General features: G+C 37.3%; 1 protein-coding gene across 1 annotated transcript in view; it reads left to right on the top strand.

Annotated features, from left to right (window-relative positions):
* CFAP47 (cilia and flagella associated protein 47) overlaps positions 1–17,810 on the top strand; it is a 963,244-nt gene that overhangs the window by 342,360 nt on the left and 603,074 nt on the right. The window contains exons 37-38 of the mRNA XM_069063838.1: positions 3,305–3,421; positions 11,148–11,282. Coding sequence (XP_068919939.1) covers positions 3,305–3,421; positions 11,148–11,282 — 252 coding nt within the window. The remainder of the gene's footprint in view (positions 1–3,304; positions 3,422–11,147; positions 11,283–17,810) is intronic.

Genomic DNA, 17,810 nt, shown 5'->3' with positions numbered 1-17,810 from the left:
AACGTCTCAGAAAACAATGTTATATAGGGAAAAATGGGTTTTGAGCTGTACCTTATTCTATGCACCTCAAAATCTATAACTGGATTTGTGATCTAATTTTTTTAAACTACTAAAACACCAACACTGGAAGAGGAAACTGAATCAGAGTTATAAAATATTACAGTTGGAAGGAACTTGAAATACTCTCTTGTTCAACCTACATATGAATAAGATCTCTCTGTATAGCATACTCAACAAGCAGTAAAATTGCCTTCACCCAAAGTTATCCGGTGATGGGGATCCTCCTTTCTCTTGAAGAGACCCATTCCAATTTTTGGTAGATAAAATTGTCAGGAAACGTTCCCTTATATCAAGTTTAAACTTGCCCATTGCAACTTCTGCCTAATGTTCTTAATTCTCCACTCTGGGGTAGAGTATAGAAATCTAATCCTATTCTTCCTTCCATGTGTTAGCTTTTCAGATACTGGATATTTTCCTTCAGATGCCTCAAATTCTTGTCTTCTGCAGGTTAAAAGGTCATGATTCTTTCAGTATATCCTTATATGGCCTGGTCTAAAGGCCTTCCCTATCCAGCTTATCAAACCATAGTGCCCAAAACTGAAAATGGTATTTTAGTTGTGATCTGACCAGGGCAAGGTACACAGAAATAATCAGTTCCATATTCCTGAAAGTTATTCTTCTCTTAATGCACTCCAAGATCCCATTAGATTTTTTGGCTGCTACATCATACTGCTGATTCATATAGAGTTTATTGTTAACTAAAACTCACAGATCTTTTTCAGAACATCTCATTCTTCTCCTATCTTGTGCTTCTCAAATAGATTTTTAAACTTTGTATTTATCCATACTGAATTGCATCTTAATAGATTCAATACATTGCTGTGGTCTGTCAAGATCAATCCCCAAATATTTATTAAGTGTTTGTTATGTTTCAGATACCATCTAGGTGCTTGGGATACAAATACAACAAATTAAATAATCCCTACTCACAGGGATCTTATATTATCATTGGGAGAAAAATGAAATTATATATGACTCCAAGAATAAATATGAACGGAATAAAGACATAAATTAAGTACATGATAACTTGAGAGAAAGGAAACTGAAGACAAAGTTACTGAGCCATCTATGATTTAACTTGCAAAGCTAGCATTTGCATATCACATCAGTTCACTTGATTCTTCAGAGGACAAAGAAAAGAAGTGATTTACAGAGATGATTTCCATAACAAAAGAAGGAATTGGAAGAATTATAGAAACTTGTTTTGAACATAATTCAATTTTACAAGGCAGGTCACTTTACTAGTTACCTTCTCCCAGACTTCCTTGATTTTATCCTGGATATCCTTTCTTCCAGGTGACACCTTTTGTGACCAGAAAGTGTATTGGGAAAGAGGAACTTGTGGTCAGTGGTTAGCAGCCACCTCCCTACCCCCACCCCCTTTTTTCTTAGCAGAGTGCATGATTCAACTTAGACCCAGTTAACTCTGGCTAAGCTTTCTCTAGCTGCCCAAAAGGATAACTTGGCCTTTGGTCAACCCCACCTTTCTGCTTACCTTTCTGCAAGAAAGGGGGCTTAGCCTTTTGAAAAATATTATAATCTTATGATTATTTTATTCTTCTAAATTATCTGCTACTAAATAATAGTCTTCTCATGCTATGTATTCACCACATCTATAGGTAACTTGAACTTAAGAGACTATCTTTGTTAGTGTTGCTTAGCTGTTAAGGGCTAGCTCTTCCTAAATAAGAGAGTCTAATCCTACAATCAAACTAAAAGTAAATCAAATTAATCAATAATAGCTGATTTCCTTTGTCACTAGAGATTCTCCTTTCTTCTCTCTCTTTTTAAAGATAAGGACAACATTTGCTCTCTCAAGTCATGTGTTACTTTTCCTATTCTCCATACTCTTTCACAGATAACTGATAGAGGCTATATAAGAACATATGCCATTGCTTTGAATCCTTTACAGTAGGACATTGTTCATCTTGGTTTAGTACTTTAACTCATTAAATGTCTATGTCCTCATAATAGTTATCTCTACTTAAGGGAGGAAGGACATTTTAATTTATTGGACAAACACAAGACATTATTGCAGACATAATCATTGGATTTGATTATACAAGGATGAAATATATTGAATGACAAAAACAGTATGTTAATTATAGAAACATAAGGAGAACTTTTTTCCAATATTAAATAAATGTCTAACTTTCAGAATCTAAAAGAAATTGATGCATACCTATAAGACACTTCCTGATGGAATAATAGTTAAAAGATATAAACTCTTTATGAAGGAGGAAATGTCAGTTTTAGTAAGAGTGTGAAAAGATGATCAATAATTCCCTAATAATCAGTGAAATGCAAATTAGGGCTACCATAAGATACCAACTTAAAAGCACAATGAAATTAGACTAGATTAGTGATCTAATATTAAAACAGAGCAAAAAATGGTTAAAAAAAAACCCAATGCATTTGAGGAAGTAAGTGCTCTTGTACTTATTGATGGTCATGTAGACTGCCTTAAATATTTTGGAGACTAATATGACAATATTAACAAGTGTGATAAAACTGATTCTGTCTTTTGACCCAACAATTCCATGTCTAGGACTTTAATCTCAAAACATTTTCAAGAGAAAAAAGAACCAATCTCTACAAAAGTATTCATTAGTTTTTTTTATTTGTAATGAGCAAAAAGCCAAAACACCAAAACTACAAAACCTATGCTGAGCATACAACAATAATGCAATGTCAGAATAAATAAAATAATGGTGATATAATAGAATATTATGGTGATAATGATAAATATTAAGCACATAAGAAAATCTAGAAAGAATTTAAATGATACAAAAATCATCATAATTATATATATATATATATGTTATGTATGTATATATGTAGGTTGACTACAGCTAAGATAGAAAAGAAGAACAAAAAACCTGCTCAAAGTAGTAGATGCTCAGGTTTGGGAAGGGACACAATTGTAATTCCTTTGATTGTATTTTGTTAATTTATAAGTGCTTTGTGCAACTTTTTATGCCTACATTTTGAATGTTTATTTTTCCATTGTTTTGTGAACCATTGTTAAGGTGTTTTTGTTTTCTTTTTGTTTATACCAGCATATTTCATAGAGCAAATGGTTGGGCTATGTCTCTTCTTTCCTCACTGACATTTTGATATAGTACACATCACTTTCACCATTTGCTTTTTTCTAGATGATATTCTACTATTTCAACAAGAACAATGGTAAAGCAACATTTTCCTTTCTGCTTCAACTAAAGTGTTAGGTTTTTGTCTTTTGCAGATACCAACACATTTTGTAGACATGTATACCTCTCCACACAGTCCTGAACAGCGCTTGCACAATTGTTTGATTGTTGTGAATGCTCTACGTGAAGTTGATTTAAATATAGATATACAGGTAAATGGTTTTATATTATGTATGGCATAGACAATTTATGAGCTCCTCTGTTGCTTTGCTCCTTTGCAATAGTTTAAGTCATAATTTTTCAAACATGAATTGAAAAAGATTTTCTGCAGGATATTTTTACAGTGTAGAAACTGAAATATGACTCCATGCAAGGCTATTGCAACATTTTAATATGTAGTATAATGTATTCCCAAATATGCATAATAAGACTCTAATTCTGTTGAGAGACTCAGGGATCATAAACTACCTGAATAAAACTTTAGTGTTTTATCAATCTTACTAGAGTTCTAAGAATGAATTAAAGGAACAGAGTTATATGGATATGGACATTTTTTTATAATTTTACAATTATGCATATATATTTATAATTTTATAGTTTATAATTTTATAATGAAAAATACTAATGTTAGATTTCTCATTTTGTTACTCAAATAGACATGTGGAGATCATAATAGTGATGCCATATTTCAATTTACTTGGATCCCCAACTTGGAATTCCATTTGACCTTTTAATGTTGTCATGAATATCAGTGAAAAAAATATTATGGGTCTGTTGTACCTTTGTAAGCACTATGTTAGACAATTTGAGAGATAATAAAGAAATAAAGGATAATAATAAAAATAAACCTTGAAAAGGCCATGATCATAAGGGAAGATGAATTAAAAGTTAACTAATAATGTAAAGGAGTGGTTGATGAAATGTTGAATAAGTGAGACACACTGTGTTATGTGAGTTTAGAAGGGAGGGTCATCATTGTGGTATAGAGTGGTTAGAAGAGGTCTGACTGAAATAGGTGGGAATTTGTAGAGTTTCAAAAAGCTTTAATTATAAAACCATAGTAGTTGGGAAGTAGGATAGTAAAAGACTAGAGGTGGAAATGAATAAGGCAAACTTAAGGAACTATGAATTGTCAGTCAGGTAGGGGACGAAATGTTTGTATGATGGAGGAACAGGTTGGAAAAATGTTAGGGCCAGATTTTCGGGTCTTGAGTCCCAGGTTTTATTCCTATTCGAGATGCTGAAAATTTTATGAGGAGGGAAATGCTGCAATAAAAGTGGTTCTTAACAACTATTGTTAAGGAATATAAAATGTTCTGGAGAGGAAGTGATTAAAGATAAGAAGGCCATTTTAGGAGGCTGTTGAAATGCCTGAGGATGAAGCAATGAGGGCTTGAACAAAGGTGAAAATGGCAGACTGAAGAGATCATTTAGGCTACACACTACTGGAAATCATAGAAATTCCCTCTCTGTGATCAATGGCAGGTAGTTATCCAGATTCTGTTTTCATACTTTCAATGACAGTGAAACCACTACCTTTTATAGACCAATCTAGATACATCTAATGGTTAGAAAGTTCTTTTTAAAATTAATGTTAAAGAAGGCAATACTTGGGAGGGCATACTTAGGTAGGATTAGCCTGGTAAGTGGCTCTATCAGTGACAGCTGATTCAATTGGTTTGGAGTTCATTATAAAATGTGGCAAAGGAAAGCAAGGTATGAAAAATAAAATTTTATAGATGGTCCTTTTAGGCTATAGGTAGACATAATATGGGAGACAAAACATATAAGGGATTATCTGCCCATTGACTAGGGAATGGCTAAATAAACTGTAGTTCATGAATGTAAAGGAATTGCACTGAACTATAACAAATATGAACAATCAGAGAAGCATAATAAGCATGAACTGATGCAAAGCAAGTTAAGCAGAACAATGAAAACAACAAATGTAATGATGTAAATGCAAACAACAATAACAAACCTCTACCAAGAAAACCCCAAATGAGATCATGAAGAGTCAGATGTGAATGAAACAGATGAATAGTAAAAGGATGACTAAAATGAACCTAGAAGAGTAACTATTAGACTATATCTATTTACTTTCTTTGCAGAGATGAGGGACTGTGGATGTAGAACATTGCAAATATTATATTCAGTTGACATTTTTGTTAGTTTTCCTTAACTACTTTCTGTCTTTCAATTTTTTTTGTTATAATGTCTGGCTCTTTGGGAGAGAGGTATTGGGGAAAAAGGATGATGTAAAAAAAAAACAACCCTCTTTTTTTCACCTTTAAGGTATTATAACAGATGGATGGCATTTTGATATAATCCATTAAAATGTGATGTAGAGTCAGAAGACCTGGGGTCCAGCCCTGCAGCTTACCGCCCTTGTGACTTGGATCAAGTCAATCCATCTCCCGGGATTTAATTTTCTTATTAGTTAGATAACAAGGTTGAACTAAACAATCTTGTATGTCCTTTTCAGGTCTACTGTGACTCTTGAATTATAGCTTGTCAGATATAAGCAGAGGTATACATGGTCACTCTTATTAATTTTACTGTCCATCAGTTGTATGGCTTGAATGATATTTATGATGATGATGTGGTTTCAGAATTTAAGGGAAAATTACAAATTGTATTTGGGACTCTGTGGAAGAATAATGACTAAGGGACATTAAGGCATTATTATCTGTGTGCTACATGTTCCAGGGAATCCTCATGTGGCAGCAAATAGTAGGAACTACTTGCAAACAAGCTAATTTTATTATTCACAGCCCAAGCAGGGTAAGACTGGGACTAGAACCTCTAAACAAAAGGTGTATACCCTCTGGTCCCAAATCTCCATAATGCCTTTTATGCCTTAGACAGCAAGGAAGCTGAGAGGACTGAATCTCTGCCCCCTTAAAGGACTAGCCTTTTAGGAAATATGTTTTTTTTTAATCAACCCACCCTCCAAAAAAAATGAAAAATTTTCCAGAAAAATCTCATCAATTAATATATCTATTTCTATATAGATACAAAGGCTCTCTAGATAGATAGAGAGATGTGAAGATAGATACTAAACAATAAAAATGTATCTTTAGTTTTATAGATAAAATATATTTCCTCTCTGGATTCATATAGATGGATTTTAAGCAATACAAATGTATCTATAGTTATACTAAGATGCTATATCTATATATAGAAAGATGCTAAATAAAAATTGATATATCTAAATACTAAAGTACTTCATAAATAGATACTAAACAATAAAATAAATATAGACATATGTACCAATAAAATAGTTTTCTGAAGAATTTTTTGGGGGTGTGGGGGTATTGACGCCAGCAGATTCTGTTTCATGTAGGGCTTAAGGGGTCAGGAACTCCTTTTAGCTTCTATTATTCCTGAAGGAGAAAAACTTACCCTATAGAGAGTTGGTGTCAGGTTTTAACAAAACTCTTATTGCTCTTAACTAGCATTACTAATTGCCTTAGACACTCTGGAAGCAGAGGAGAGTTTTATGAGTCACTATCATTTTTAACTTTAGGAATTGAATCCTTTTTAGTCATTTAAAGTTGCTTTTATTGCATTTTATGGTCCTTGAGTATCTCATTGCATTTTAACCCCGAGCCTAAATCACTGGACTGATTCTAGAATGAGGGAGAATAATGGCTTATTGGCTTAACGAGGAATACATTGCTGATGTACTTGTTAACAAGATTGGGTCTTTTGAAGAATCTCCATGTCTCACCTAGAAAAGAAAGAGTCACTGTCACCAGGACTACAAGCTGGCAACAGACCTAGTCCTGGGGCAACCAATTGCCCACTAATGTAGTCACTTCAGTCTCCTAAATCTCCCTATAACTCTCCCTGTAGAGTTTAGCGGCTTCTAAGAATGTAGATTTTTGTAGACTATTTGTGCTTTTCTTTCCATGACATTCATGCTTGTTACTCCTCACTATACATGATTTTCACATTCTCTTATTCCCTGTGTCTGCTTTTGGGTAAGATCCATAGGAAGTAAAAAAAAATGATGAAGTATAACATTTTTGTAAACATATAATAATTGCATTCTCTAGTAAATGGGACTTTCCATGGGGAACATCTGCTCTGCTCCCTTTGCACTTGTTGAAAGTAGGATGTGGAAATTGTGGATTGTTATCTCTGTTCTTCTTTCATCACTAATTCAAACCCTATTTATTCTTCCTATATGTGTATTCTAGAATTATACACTTAGCACTGAGGCTAGTCATGGTGAGGTCACAGGGGCAGATTATATTTGCCAATCCCTTTTTTTTTTAACCTGGTATCATGGTGGGGTTGATTGTTCTGGGGTAGCTCATTTCCTCAATAGGGGCATTAAATTCCAAATGCCTCCACTCCCTTCTCAGAATCCTGAAGGACCATTATGTCTCATACTCCGGTCTAAGGGATCATTCCAAGTGGAACAATTGGAAAGGAAGGATGGAAAAGGGAAAAAAATTTAAGTTATTCAGAATACAAATGTGAATGGTGACTGCAACAATTTTATGCCACTCCCAAAGTGTGACATAATCAGTAAAGGTCAGTTCGGAATCAGGAAGACCTGAGTTCAGATATGACCTTAGACACTAGCTATGCCACTCTGGGCAAGTCACATAACCCTCTTTATCTCAGTTTCCTCATCTGTAAAATGAGCTGGAGAAGGGAATGGCAAACCACTCCAGTTTCACTGCCAAGAAAACCCCAAATGAGGTCACAAAGAGTCAGAAGTAACTGAAACAACTGAACAACAATCAATATGGAGAATGACTACAATTATGTTAGGAGGTTATGTCGCAAACTTTGTTGGGATATTTGTGAAGTGTTATTTATGAGCTATTTTACATTTCACTTCCATTTAAAACAATGCTGAGAATATTCTATTTTATGGTAGTTTCATTCTCTGTAGATGACTCTGTCATGGACATTCTGTTCCTTTTTCTGCTGTGGCTGCAGTTGTTGCTGCATCTGCTTCAGTAGCTGACCTCTGGTTGCCTGGGTGCCCAGGAAGGTGGCAATACTGCCTGCCTTTCAAGTTCTTTTTTATTTATTTATTTATTTTTAGCTTTCAACATTCATTTCCACAAGATTTTGAGTTACAATTTTTTTCTCCCTGTTTTTCCCCAACCCCCACCCAAAAATAGTAAGCCTATTGAATACTCCTTGCCTCAATCTGTTCTCTCTTATATCCTCCCCCATCACCCTCTAACTTTCTAGTAGGGCATGATAGATTTCCATACCCAAGTGCCTGTATATCTTATTTCCCAGTTGTATGTAAAAATCAAAAATTATTTTAAACATTTGTTTTTAAAACTTTGAGTTCCACATTTTTTTCCTTCTTCCCTCCTTACTCACCTCCCCTGGGAAGATAAGCAATTCAATATAGATTGTACATGTGTAGTTACCCAAATCATTTCCATAGTAGTTATATTGTGAAAGACTAACTATATTTCCCTCCATCCTATCCTGCCCCCCCACTTATTCTATTTTCTCCTTTGACCCTTTCCCTTTTCAAAAATGTTTGCTTCTTGGGGTGGCTAGGTGGCACAGTGAATAGAGCAGCAACCCTGGAGTCAGGAGGACCTAACTTTAAAGCCGAGCTCAGATACTTAACACAAAAGCTAGCCATGTCACCTTGGGCAAGTCACTTAACCCCAACTGCCCTACTTTCCCCCTTCAGAAAAACAAAACAAAACAAGCATCATGCAAGAAAAAAAATGTTTGCTTCTAACTACCCTCTCCCCCAATCTGCCCTCCCTTCTGTCATCTCCCCTTTTATCCCCTATCCCCCTATTTTCCTGTAGGATAAGATGCTAATTGAGTGTGTATGTTATTGCCTCCTTAATATAAATTCAATGAGAATAAGGTTGTCCCATTCTCTTTCACCTTCCTGTTCTTCTCCTCCTTCCCCCTGGGGCTGGAAACCTGGCTCCTGCGGTACTGTGCTTGGCTCCCAGCTCAGTGCTATAGGCCCTTCCTGTTGGCCTGCTGGGCTGCCTTCCGTGGGAGATTTATTTCTCTCTGTCACTTTGTTGGTTCTGTAGCCCTAAAGTTTGTTTAGAGTCAATTTTTACATGTGTTGGAAGTGACTGGAGCAGGAGGGGCTCATGCCAAGTTTGTGCTTCTACCCTTTCAAGTTCGAACAAGCCCCTGCATCAAAAGAAAGAAGTCACAAATAGGAGGTGGTCCCATCTTAGGCACAGGCTTAAAGGGTTTACAGGGCCAGGTGTGGAGGAGGGGGGAGAGACATCTTCCCCTCTCTTCATAGACCCAAGAGTCATCCTTGAACCTAGAAGTGGGAAGGAGAAGTCTGGGGGTGGGGGCTGTCCCTTTACTATAGCCATGAAGTTCAGGCTCCTCAGGAAATTAAGTGTCCTCACAACAGATAGGAAGCAATCACAGGATATCCACACCCACTCTGAAGTGGGGGAGAAGAGTCCTTCCATCATGCATCACCAAGGGGTTGCTACTAGCAAACCAAATCTAATTCTTCAAGGTAACAGTCCTTCAAATATGTGAAAGCTAAATTTCCCTAGTTTGTTAATTTATTTCATTTATATATCTATATACGCAAACACACACAAATATGTACAACACATATGTGTGTATGTATATACACATACTTTGTTTCTGAATCCCATCCTCTAGAACTCTAATCAGAGCTGCTTTTAAAATGTAGGGCCCCAACACAGTCTAATATTCCAGATGTGCCAAGTAAATTGGTGCCAAGTACAATGGAGCAATTATGTCCCTTGTTTTGGAGGAATGTTTCTGGTAATGCCAGCTCCAGACTGCATAAGGTTTTCATTTTGTTTTTGCCACTGTTGATTCCCTACTGAGCTTGTAGTCACTTAAATCCTCCTACGTCTACCTATGACTCTCATTAGAGAACTTAGGAGTTTCTCGACGTAGATTTTTGTAGACTATTTCTGTTTCTCTTTTCATGACATTTGAGCTGATTTTCACATTCCCTTATTCTCTATCTCTGCTCTGGGGTGGGATGGGTAGCATACATTGGAAGTTAAAAAAAAATAACATTTTATAAGTATTTGATAACTAACTGCTGCTGGGCAGCTAGGTGGCACAGTGGATAGAGTGCTGGGCCTAAAGTCAGGAAGACTCATCTTTGTGAGTTCAAATCTGGCCTCAGACACTAGCTGTGTAACCTTGGACAAGTCACCTAACCCTGTTTTCCCCAGTTTCCTCATCTGTGAAATGACTAGAGAAGGAAATGGCAAACCAGTACCGTATCTTTGCCAAGAAAACCCCAAATGGTCACAAAGAGTTGGGCATGACTGAAAAGAGTGAACAACTGACTGCTCTGTCTAGACTGGTGATTTCACTGGGGTGGAAAATTCTAGGTCAGGAAAGTCTAGCTATCAGTGCTTATAGACAGCTGTTCTATACGTAATTGTCTAGAGAGCTGCCCAGGGCATTAAGAGCTTAATGACTTCCCAAAGTTCCTATAACAGTATTCCCACTGTTGCTTCTAGATCTTCCTGATTGGATGGCAGAGGAAGAGGAGAGGAAGGGAATAAACATTTAATAAAAATTTATATATAACCTACTATGGGCCCAAGGCATAGTGCCAAGCACTTTTACAATTATCTCAGTCTATTTTCACAACAAACCTTGTGAGGTAGGCACAGTTATTATCTGTTTTATAACTGAGGAAACTTAGGAAAACAGAGGTTACATGATTTGCACAGGGTAACACAGTGAAGTGTCTGGGGTGAAATTTGAACTCAGGTCTTTGTGATTCTAGACCCAGAGCTCTATCTGCTGTACTATCTGGGTGCCTCTTAGGCCAGTTCACCATTTATTTAACCACACTGCCTCTCGGTATTTGCCTAACAATGTTTTTACCTATTATTGTGCATCTTCACATATCTTAATATTGTGCTAATTTATACATTTTTTTCTTTTTGAAATTAGGCTGTTGATATTTGTGATCCAAATCCAGTCCTGATGCTCATGTTTTGTGTCTATCTATATGAAAACCTGCCACCTTACTTACCTACAAAGATTGTTCAGTTTCCCTGTTCTCTGCATACCACTGTTGTCAGACAGGTATGTATGACTCTGGGTAGGAACAAAACCTACTGATTTTTGAATCTAAAGTTTGCCCTGAAGTCTAAAAATAGTGTCAAGCATTTAAACGGCAGAGGAATATGGAAATTGCATGCATATTTCATATGCTATGTAACTGGTATCTTAGTGACAGGTCAAGAGAGGAAGTGTCATATTCCTGCTTAATCTGGAAATGACCATATAACAAATTATAGATGTATATAATTATGAAGTTAATTTCTCGAGTTCACCCATTAATTGTCTGAATTATAGTATTAGTTGCGGTTGTAAGTGAGTGTGGTATGGGGGGGGAAGAAGAGAGTTAAACTTTATTTTTAAAGTGGTTTTGACATTTTATGGTCATGAGATTCATTTAGTTCATAAGGGAATTGATTTACTCAAGAGACAGGAAAACCTAACATTTTCTGAATCTTCTAGGCAGTTGCTTACTACCCAATTATTTTGTCCAAATGCTAGTACAGAAAAGCAAACATTCTAACAATAGTGACTTGCTTGGCTAGTCTTTACAAGTATTAATTTATTGATATTATATGTAAATTCAGAAGAGACAGATTATTTCTGTACAGAGTAATCAGTGAAAGCTTCTTGGGGGAGGTAGCTTTTGAACATAAACAAGCACTTGTGTGAACTAGCAGCATATTCTAATAGGAAAAATTGCAAGGGAGGAATAATAAGATTGTTCCCATGGATTCAATTATTTTCTCTATGTGGGTAATTCTTAAATCTATTTGTCCAACACTAACCTCTCTCCTGGCTTCTTTCATCACCAACTGATTCTTGGACATTTCAAACTGGATGTCTCAGACATCTCAAGGTATCTACATGGTACAGTGGATAGAGTGCTAGGTTTGGAGTAAAGAAGACTCTTATTCCTTGGTTCAAATCTATCCTCAGGCACTAATCAGCTGTGGCCCTGGAGGCAAGTCACTTTACTCTGTTTGCCTCAGTTTTCTCATCTGTAAAATGAGCTGGAAAAGGAAATGGCAAACTACTCCAGCAACCCTGCCAAGAAAACCCCAAATGGGGTCATGAAGAGTCATACATGACTAAACAACAACAAATAGTCATCACAAACTCATGTCCAAAAATCAGAGCCCATTATCTTTCTCTCTAAACCCTACCTTCTTCCAACCTTCCCTATTTTGTGAAGGGTACCATGATCCTTTCTGTCACTCAGTCTTGCAACCTAAGTGTTACCCTTGATTTCTCATTCCAATTCAACTCACATAATCAATTTGTTTCCAAGTCATATCATTTCTTCCCTCTCAACATCTCTTGGATGTGTCCTCTTCTCTTCCCTTATATAGCTATTACCTTGGTGTAGGCCTCACCACTTCATTTCTGGAGTATTGCAATTGCCTTCTGCATGATCTCTCTACCTTAAGACCCTCCCCATTTGGGTCCATCCTCTACTCAGTTGCTGGAGTGATCTTCCTAAAGACCAGCTCTAAACATGTCACCAATATTCAATTAACTCCAGTTTTCTTTTCATCTGTTTGACTTTTATATCACTTCATAACCCAGTCCCCTCCTGCCTTTCCTGTCTTTTTACACCTTACTAGCCACCCCCCCCCACCACCCAAGCCATAGTCTGTGATCCAGTGACATTGGTTTTTTTGTTATTTCTTAAATATAATATAACATGGTACCAAATGTCTTTTCACTAGCTGCTGGAGATTCACGGAATGATCTCTTCTCAGCCTCTACTTTCTGACTTCCCTGTCTTCCTTTAAGAACCAGGTCAAATGCCATCTGCTTTAAGAGGCCTTTTCTACATTTTCCCTGCTTCTTTTTGACTCCCCTCTGGAATTTCTTCCCATTTATATTGTGTGTATATATATATATATACATATATGATTATTTGTGTATTATTTACCCCATCAGAATGGGATGTCCTTGAAGGTAGTAGCCATATTTTTACTTTATTCCCTAAACTTTCCATAGTACCTGGCACATAGTGACTTAGAAAATGTTTGTTGAATACTTATCCTTATTGAATTATATGTTATTAGGTTGAACCCAGTGCTCTAGCCTGACACTATCTGTTGGAACATCATTTTGTCATCTAGAACATTAGCTTTCCCTTAAAACTTTGTGTCATGTTCAGGTATGATAAGCATGCCATCTTATGTCTCTGTTCAATTCATCAATAATAATTAAAAACAATAACAAAATATAGAATCTAGTACAGAATCCTCAGGTAATCTAGGGGAGACCTGCAAAGTTGACATTCGACCATTAATGATTATTTTTATGACCATTCACTCAATCAGTTCAGCATCCATCCAATTGTTCTATTGTCAAATCTTCTTCCTTTTTTCTTCTCCATAGGAATTGTATGAAATTATTTATCAATTCTTTGCTAAAATTTAGGTTAACTCTCTTCAGCATTCCCCACATATATGCCCCCAGTTTGGGGCAAGGACCATTTTTACTTTCCTTTATATCCCCAGTTCTTAGCACAGTATCTGGCACATAGTAGGTCTTCAATAAATGCTTTGTGACTTGAGTGTCAGAAACGGAAATATGATTAATCTTGATATGTGTGTTTTGTTGTTGTTGTTGCTGAATGATTTTTGACTCTCCATAACCCTATTTGGGGTTTTCTTGGCAATCCTAGAATGGTTTGCTATTTCCTTCTCCAGTTCATTTTACTTACAGATTAAGGAACTGAGGCAAACAGGGTTAAATGACTTGCCCAGGGTCATAACTATTAAGTGTATGAGGCCAGATCTGAACTCATGAACATGAATTCTCCTGATTCCTAACCCAGTGTTCTGTCTACTGCAGATGAAGACAGTGTAATAACTGTTTTTTTCTTATCTGTTCACTAACCTTTCCACGAGAAATGAAATGAAATTAATCTTTTCTCTTCCCTTTTGAAAACCAAATCATTTATCATTCTCATCTTTAGTGTTATCTCTTCATTTCTCTATCATATTTCAAATATTGTGATTGTGGTACAGCAATTTCTATCAGTTCTTTCAGCTGCTGAGGATGTTGTTTATTCAGCCTGACAACATGATTTTATCAATCAATCAACAAATATTTATTAAGCACTTATTACACACTAGGCACTCTACTGAGCTCTAAGGATATAAAGAAAGGCCGAAGCACAGTCTGTGCCCAGGCATCTAGCTCACTTTCCAAGGAGAGAGACAATGCTAGCAACCAAGTACATAGGGATATATACTATGTAAATGGGAGAGAATTTAAAGGGTAGGTTTTAACAATAGGGAGTGGGATGGAGGTATGGGAGTTAGTACTAAAAAGTTCTCTTCTAGAAAGTTGGATTTAAGCTTGAATCTCGAAGGAAGCCTCAGGTAGATGTGAGGAGGGAGGGAGGGAATCCTAAGCTTGGAGGACAGCTGGTAAAAAAGCCGAGTAGGGAAATGGAGTATTTTCATGAGAGACAGAGGTGAAAGAAAAGATATGGAGGAAGTTGTTTGATAATGTAGTGATGACGTAGTGGTGATGTAGGATGAGGAGGGAAGAAAAGGAAGCTAATGGCAAACAGTTTTAGTTTTTTCCATAAAGTATGAGGGTAGGTCTTCAGCTGAGAGAGTAAGCATTGGTTTGAAGAGAAATGAGGAGGTTCTGATAAGGTTAGCTCAGAAACTCTCTTACTGTCTCCCTAATTCTCTTGAGTATCATCTCTCTCTTTTAGCCATTCTGTCATTTCCATTTTGACAATTGTTCTTCATTTAGCAATCAATCCATAAACATTCATTAAGTGCTTACTGTTTGCAAGGCACTGTGCTAAGCTCTGGGGATACAAAAAGAGGCAAAAGACAGCTTTGGAGTCACCTTGACTTATGTTTTGCCCCTGGACTCTGATGATTCTGGAGGAGAGAGTGAGGCTGATGACTTTTGCACAGCTCTGCCTGACAGAAATCCAATTCACTTTCAAGTCAAGACATCACCTTCCTGATGCCTGGTGTTTTTAGAACAAATGACAAATAACAAAAATAAAAGACCTTCTGCTCTCAGGGAGCTAATAATCTAGTGGGGGAAGACAAAACACAAACAGAAACTAAGTAGTGTGGGGGGGGAGGGAAAGGGTGCCTGATGGAGGGCATTATAAAATTCAGAGGAGTGCAGCTGGTGGGGAATAATGAGAAGGCTTCCCTGGTTAACCTCCTTACATGGAGGGTCTGGGCAGAGTGCTCTAAGTGTCCACCTCCACCTTCTCCAATCAGAGGGAAGATGGTGGTCCCATGATCAGGGGCCACTGTGAAGGTGTGACCTGCAGAGTCTATGTGTTTCTAAAAACAATAATGAAGTTCAAGAATATAGTTTTGTGGGAAATTATGAGATAGCTGCCCTGAGTACCCTTCTTAAATGGAGGATCTGGGAGGGTTTTTGGACCCTTGACCTCACAAATGCTAAGAACTTTGAGTGGTTAAACATAAGATCCTTTGAAACTTTCAGTATTAATGCCAAGGGCTCATTTTATATAACTTTTATCGAGATAATGTCCCAGTTGAACCTCCTGTTTATAGTCTAGGGAAGCATGTTCCAATTCAAAACTCAGAAAACATAACTTCTGAAGAGCCTATTGTTAATGTAATTGAGGCTTGCCCTATTCCCTGAGAAGTCACCATTGAAAATTTGGTAGGGTGGGTTTCTGCCTGTGGGTTGGGCAGACTATTATTCTCACTAGTTCTTGTGATTTTCTTGTTCTTGACTTCAAATGAACTTTGAAAAAGAAACTGGAGGCCATGGAGCAACCACAAGACATTTTCTGTTTTGCCAGAGAAGAAGGGAAAGGTTGGTGTAGGAAGGAGTAGCATCCATGACTGCTTTCTGGACTGTCTAAGCTGAAGACTGAGGAAGATTTGATGAACAGAAATGAGATTATGAAGCTTGAGTGTGAAGGAGAGTGGACCAGGAAAGGTTATAGATCAGATGAAGTTGTAAGTCTAGTAGAGCATAGTAGTGATCAGGAATAAGGCAATAGGAATAAGTAAGGCAGTGACCTATAGACCCTGGTGTTGAAGGTTTGCTTTTTGGTTTTGGGTTTTTTTTTTCTCTTTATTTTTTGGAGGGAAGAGGGCAGGGCAATTGGGCTTAATAACTTGCCCAAGGTCACACGCCTAGTAAGTGTTAAGTGTCTGAGGCTGGATTTGAACTCAGGTCCTTCTACTCCAGGGCCGGTGCTCTATTCACTGTTACCACCTAGCTTCCCCTGGTGTTGAGGTTTAAACCCAGGGATGCCAAAAACTGTTGAGGTTTCATGATATGTTGTGGTAGAACTATCTCAAAGAATTCAGAGTCAGACTACCTCTAATCCAAGTATAAGCATTTACTGAGATTGATGCCTCTCATGAAGTGGGTGTAAGTTCCAAGAGGAGCTAGTAACTTCAGAGAAAGCAAGATGGATTTTTATAGGGTAAAGATGCAAGTACATAATCAAAATTTACATGGAATAGAGGAACATGATTAATATTAAAAAGGCAGGAGGAGTTTCTTAATGGATTAGGTAATGAAGGAGGGGTCCCATCTGTGGTTAGGTGGTTAAGTATTCTGGTCATACTGCCCTCCAGTTGGCTAGCTATTGTGGTCCTGTCTGGTGAAGACAGATGGTTAGTTATTGTGGTCCTGTCTTGGGCTAGATGGATGATGTGATTATGGTTGAGTACAAGAACCCACCTGTTTCTGTGGGAATGAGTCTGGGGGCAGTAACTAGGTAGAGGCAGTAGCTGGGTTCCCATCACATGGATACACCTTTTTTTTCTGTGGGAACTAAGAGTTCAGGGACACACCTGTTGTTCCAGTGACCAGTGAGCCATGTATGAAAAAGGTAGGATATTGGTGGGGGGTGGGGAGTGGGGGGTTAGGTAGGTACAGTGAGGCCTATAATGAAGTTAGAATATTGGGACTGATGGCAGCTTTATTAGGATTCCATCACTTGGGGCTGGTGATTCTGTCACCAAACTAATGAATACTTTCTTCACTCTCAACTCTGGCCCCCTTCACTTCTTTATTTATCCCTTTGTGATTCAAAGGGGGAAGTCAGGATAGAGGGGAGAAAAGCCAATTTCATCTCCAGAAGAGTCTAGCAACTCATTCTTGGGCAAGTTATTCTATGGTTGTTTACTTTCAGGGTTTCTTCTATTAAAATGTTGTTATAAAAACTTTCCTAATGTGTATGTATGTCACCTGTGTAAGTTATGGGTCTATCCACTTGGTTTGTCTAAATGTGACTCACTGAGAGTTTTTAATAGATATCTCAGGAATCTTGCCAACCATGATTCCTGCCAACAGCAGAGTGGGAGAAAGGGCAACAAGGCTAGCCATTTATCTCTGCTTAGAGAAGAGCTAGAGACAAGAATTATATCTATGTTGTTAGTCTAAAGGAAATGAATTTTTTGGGAGTAGGCTCAAAATGCTTTCCTGGTTCTGTTCCATTGTCCTAGACTTCAAAACTTCACCTTTTCTCACCAAATGCTAGTTAGTCAGAAGAGGATCATGAAGACTACTGAATAAATCTATTTATCCACGCAG

The sequence above is a fragment of the Petaurus breviceps genome, unplaced genomic scaffold (genome assembly GCF_028583685.1).
Source record: "Petaurus breviceps papuanus isolate PSGF00001 unplaced genomic scaffold, PetGlider_PUasm1.0 90603, whole genome shotgun sequence".
Classification (NCBI taxonomy): Eukaryota; Metazoa; Chordata; class Mammalia; order Diprotodontia; family Petauridae; genus Petaurus; species Petaurus breviceps.
This window is presented reverse-complemented; position numbering and strand designations above follow the sequence as displayed.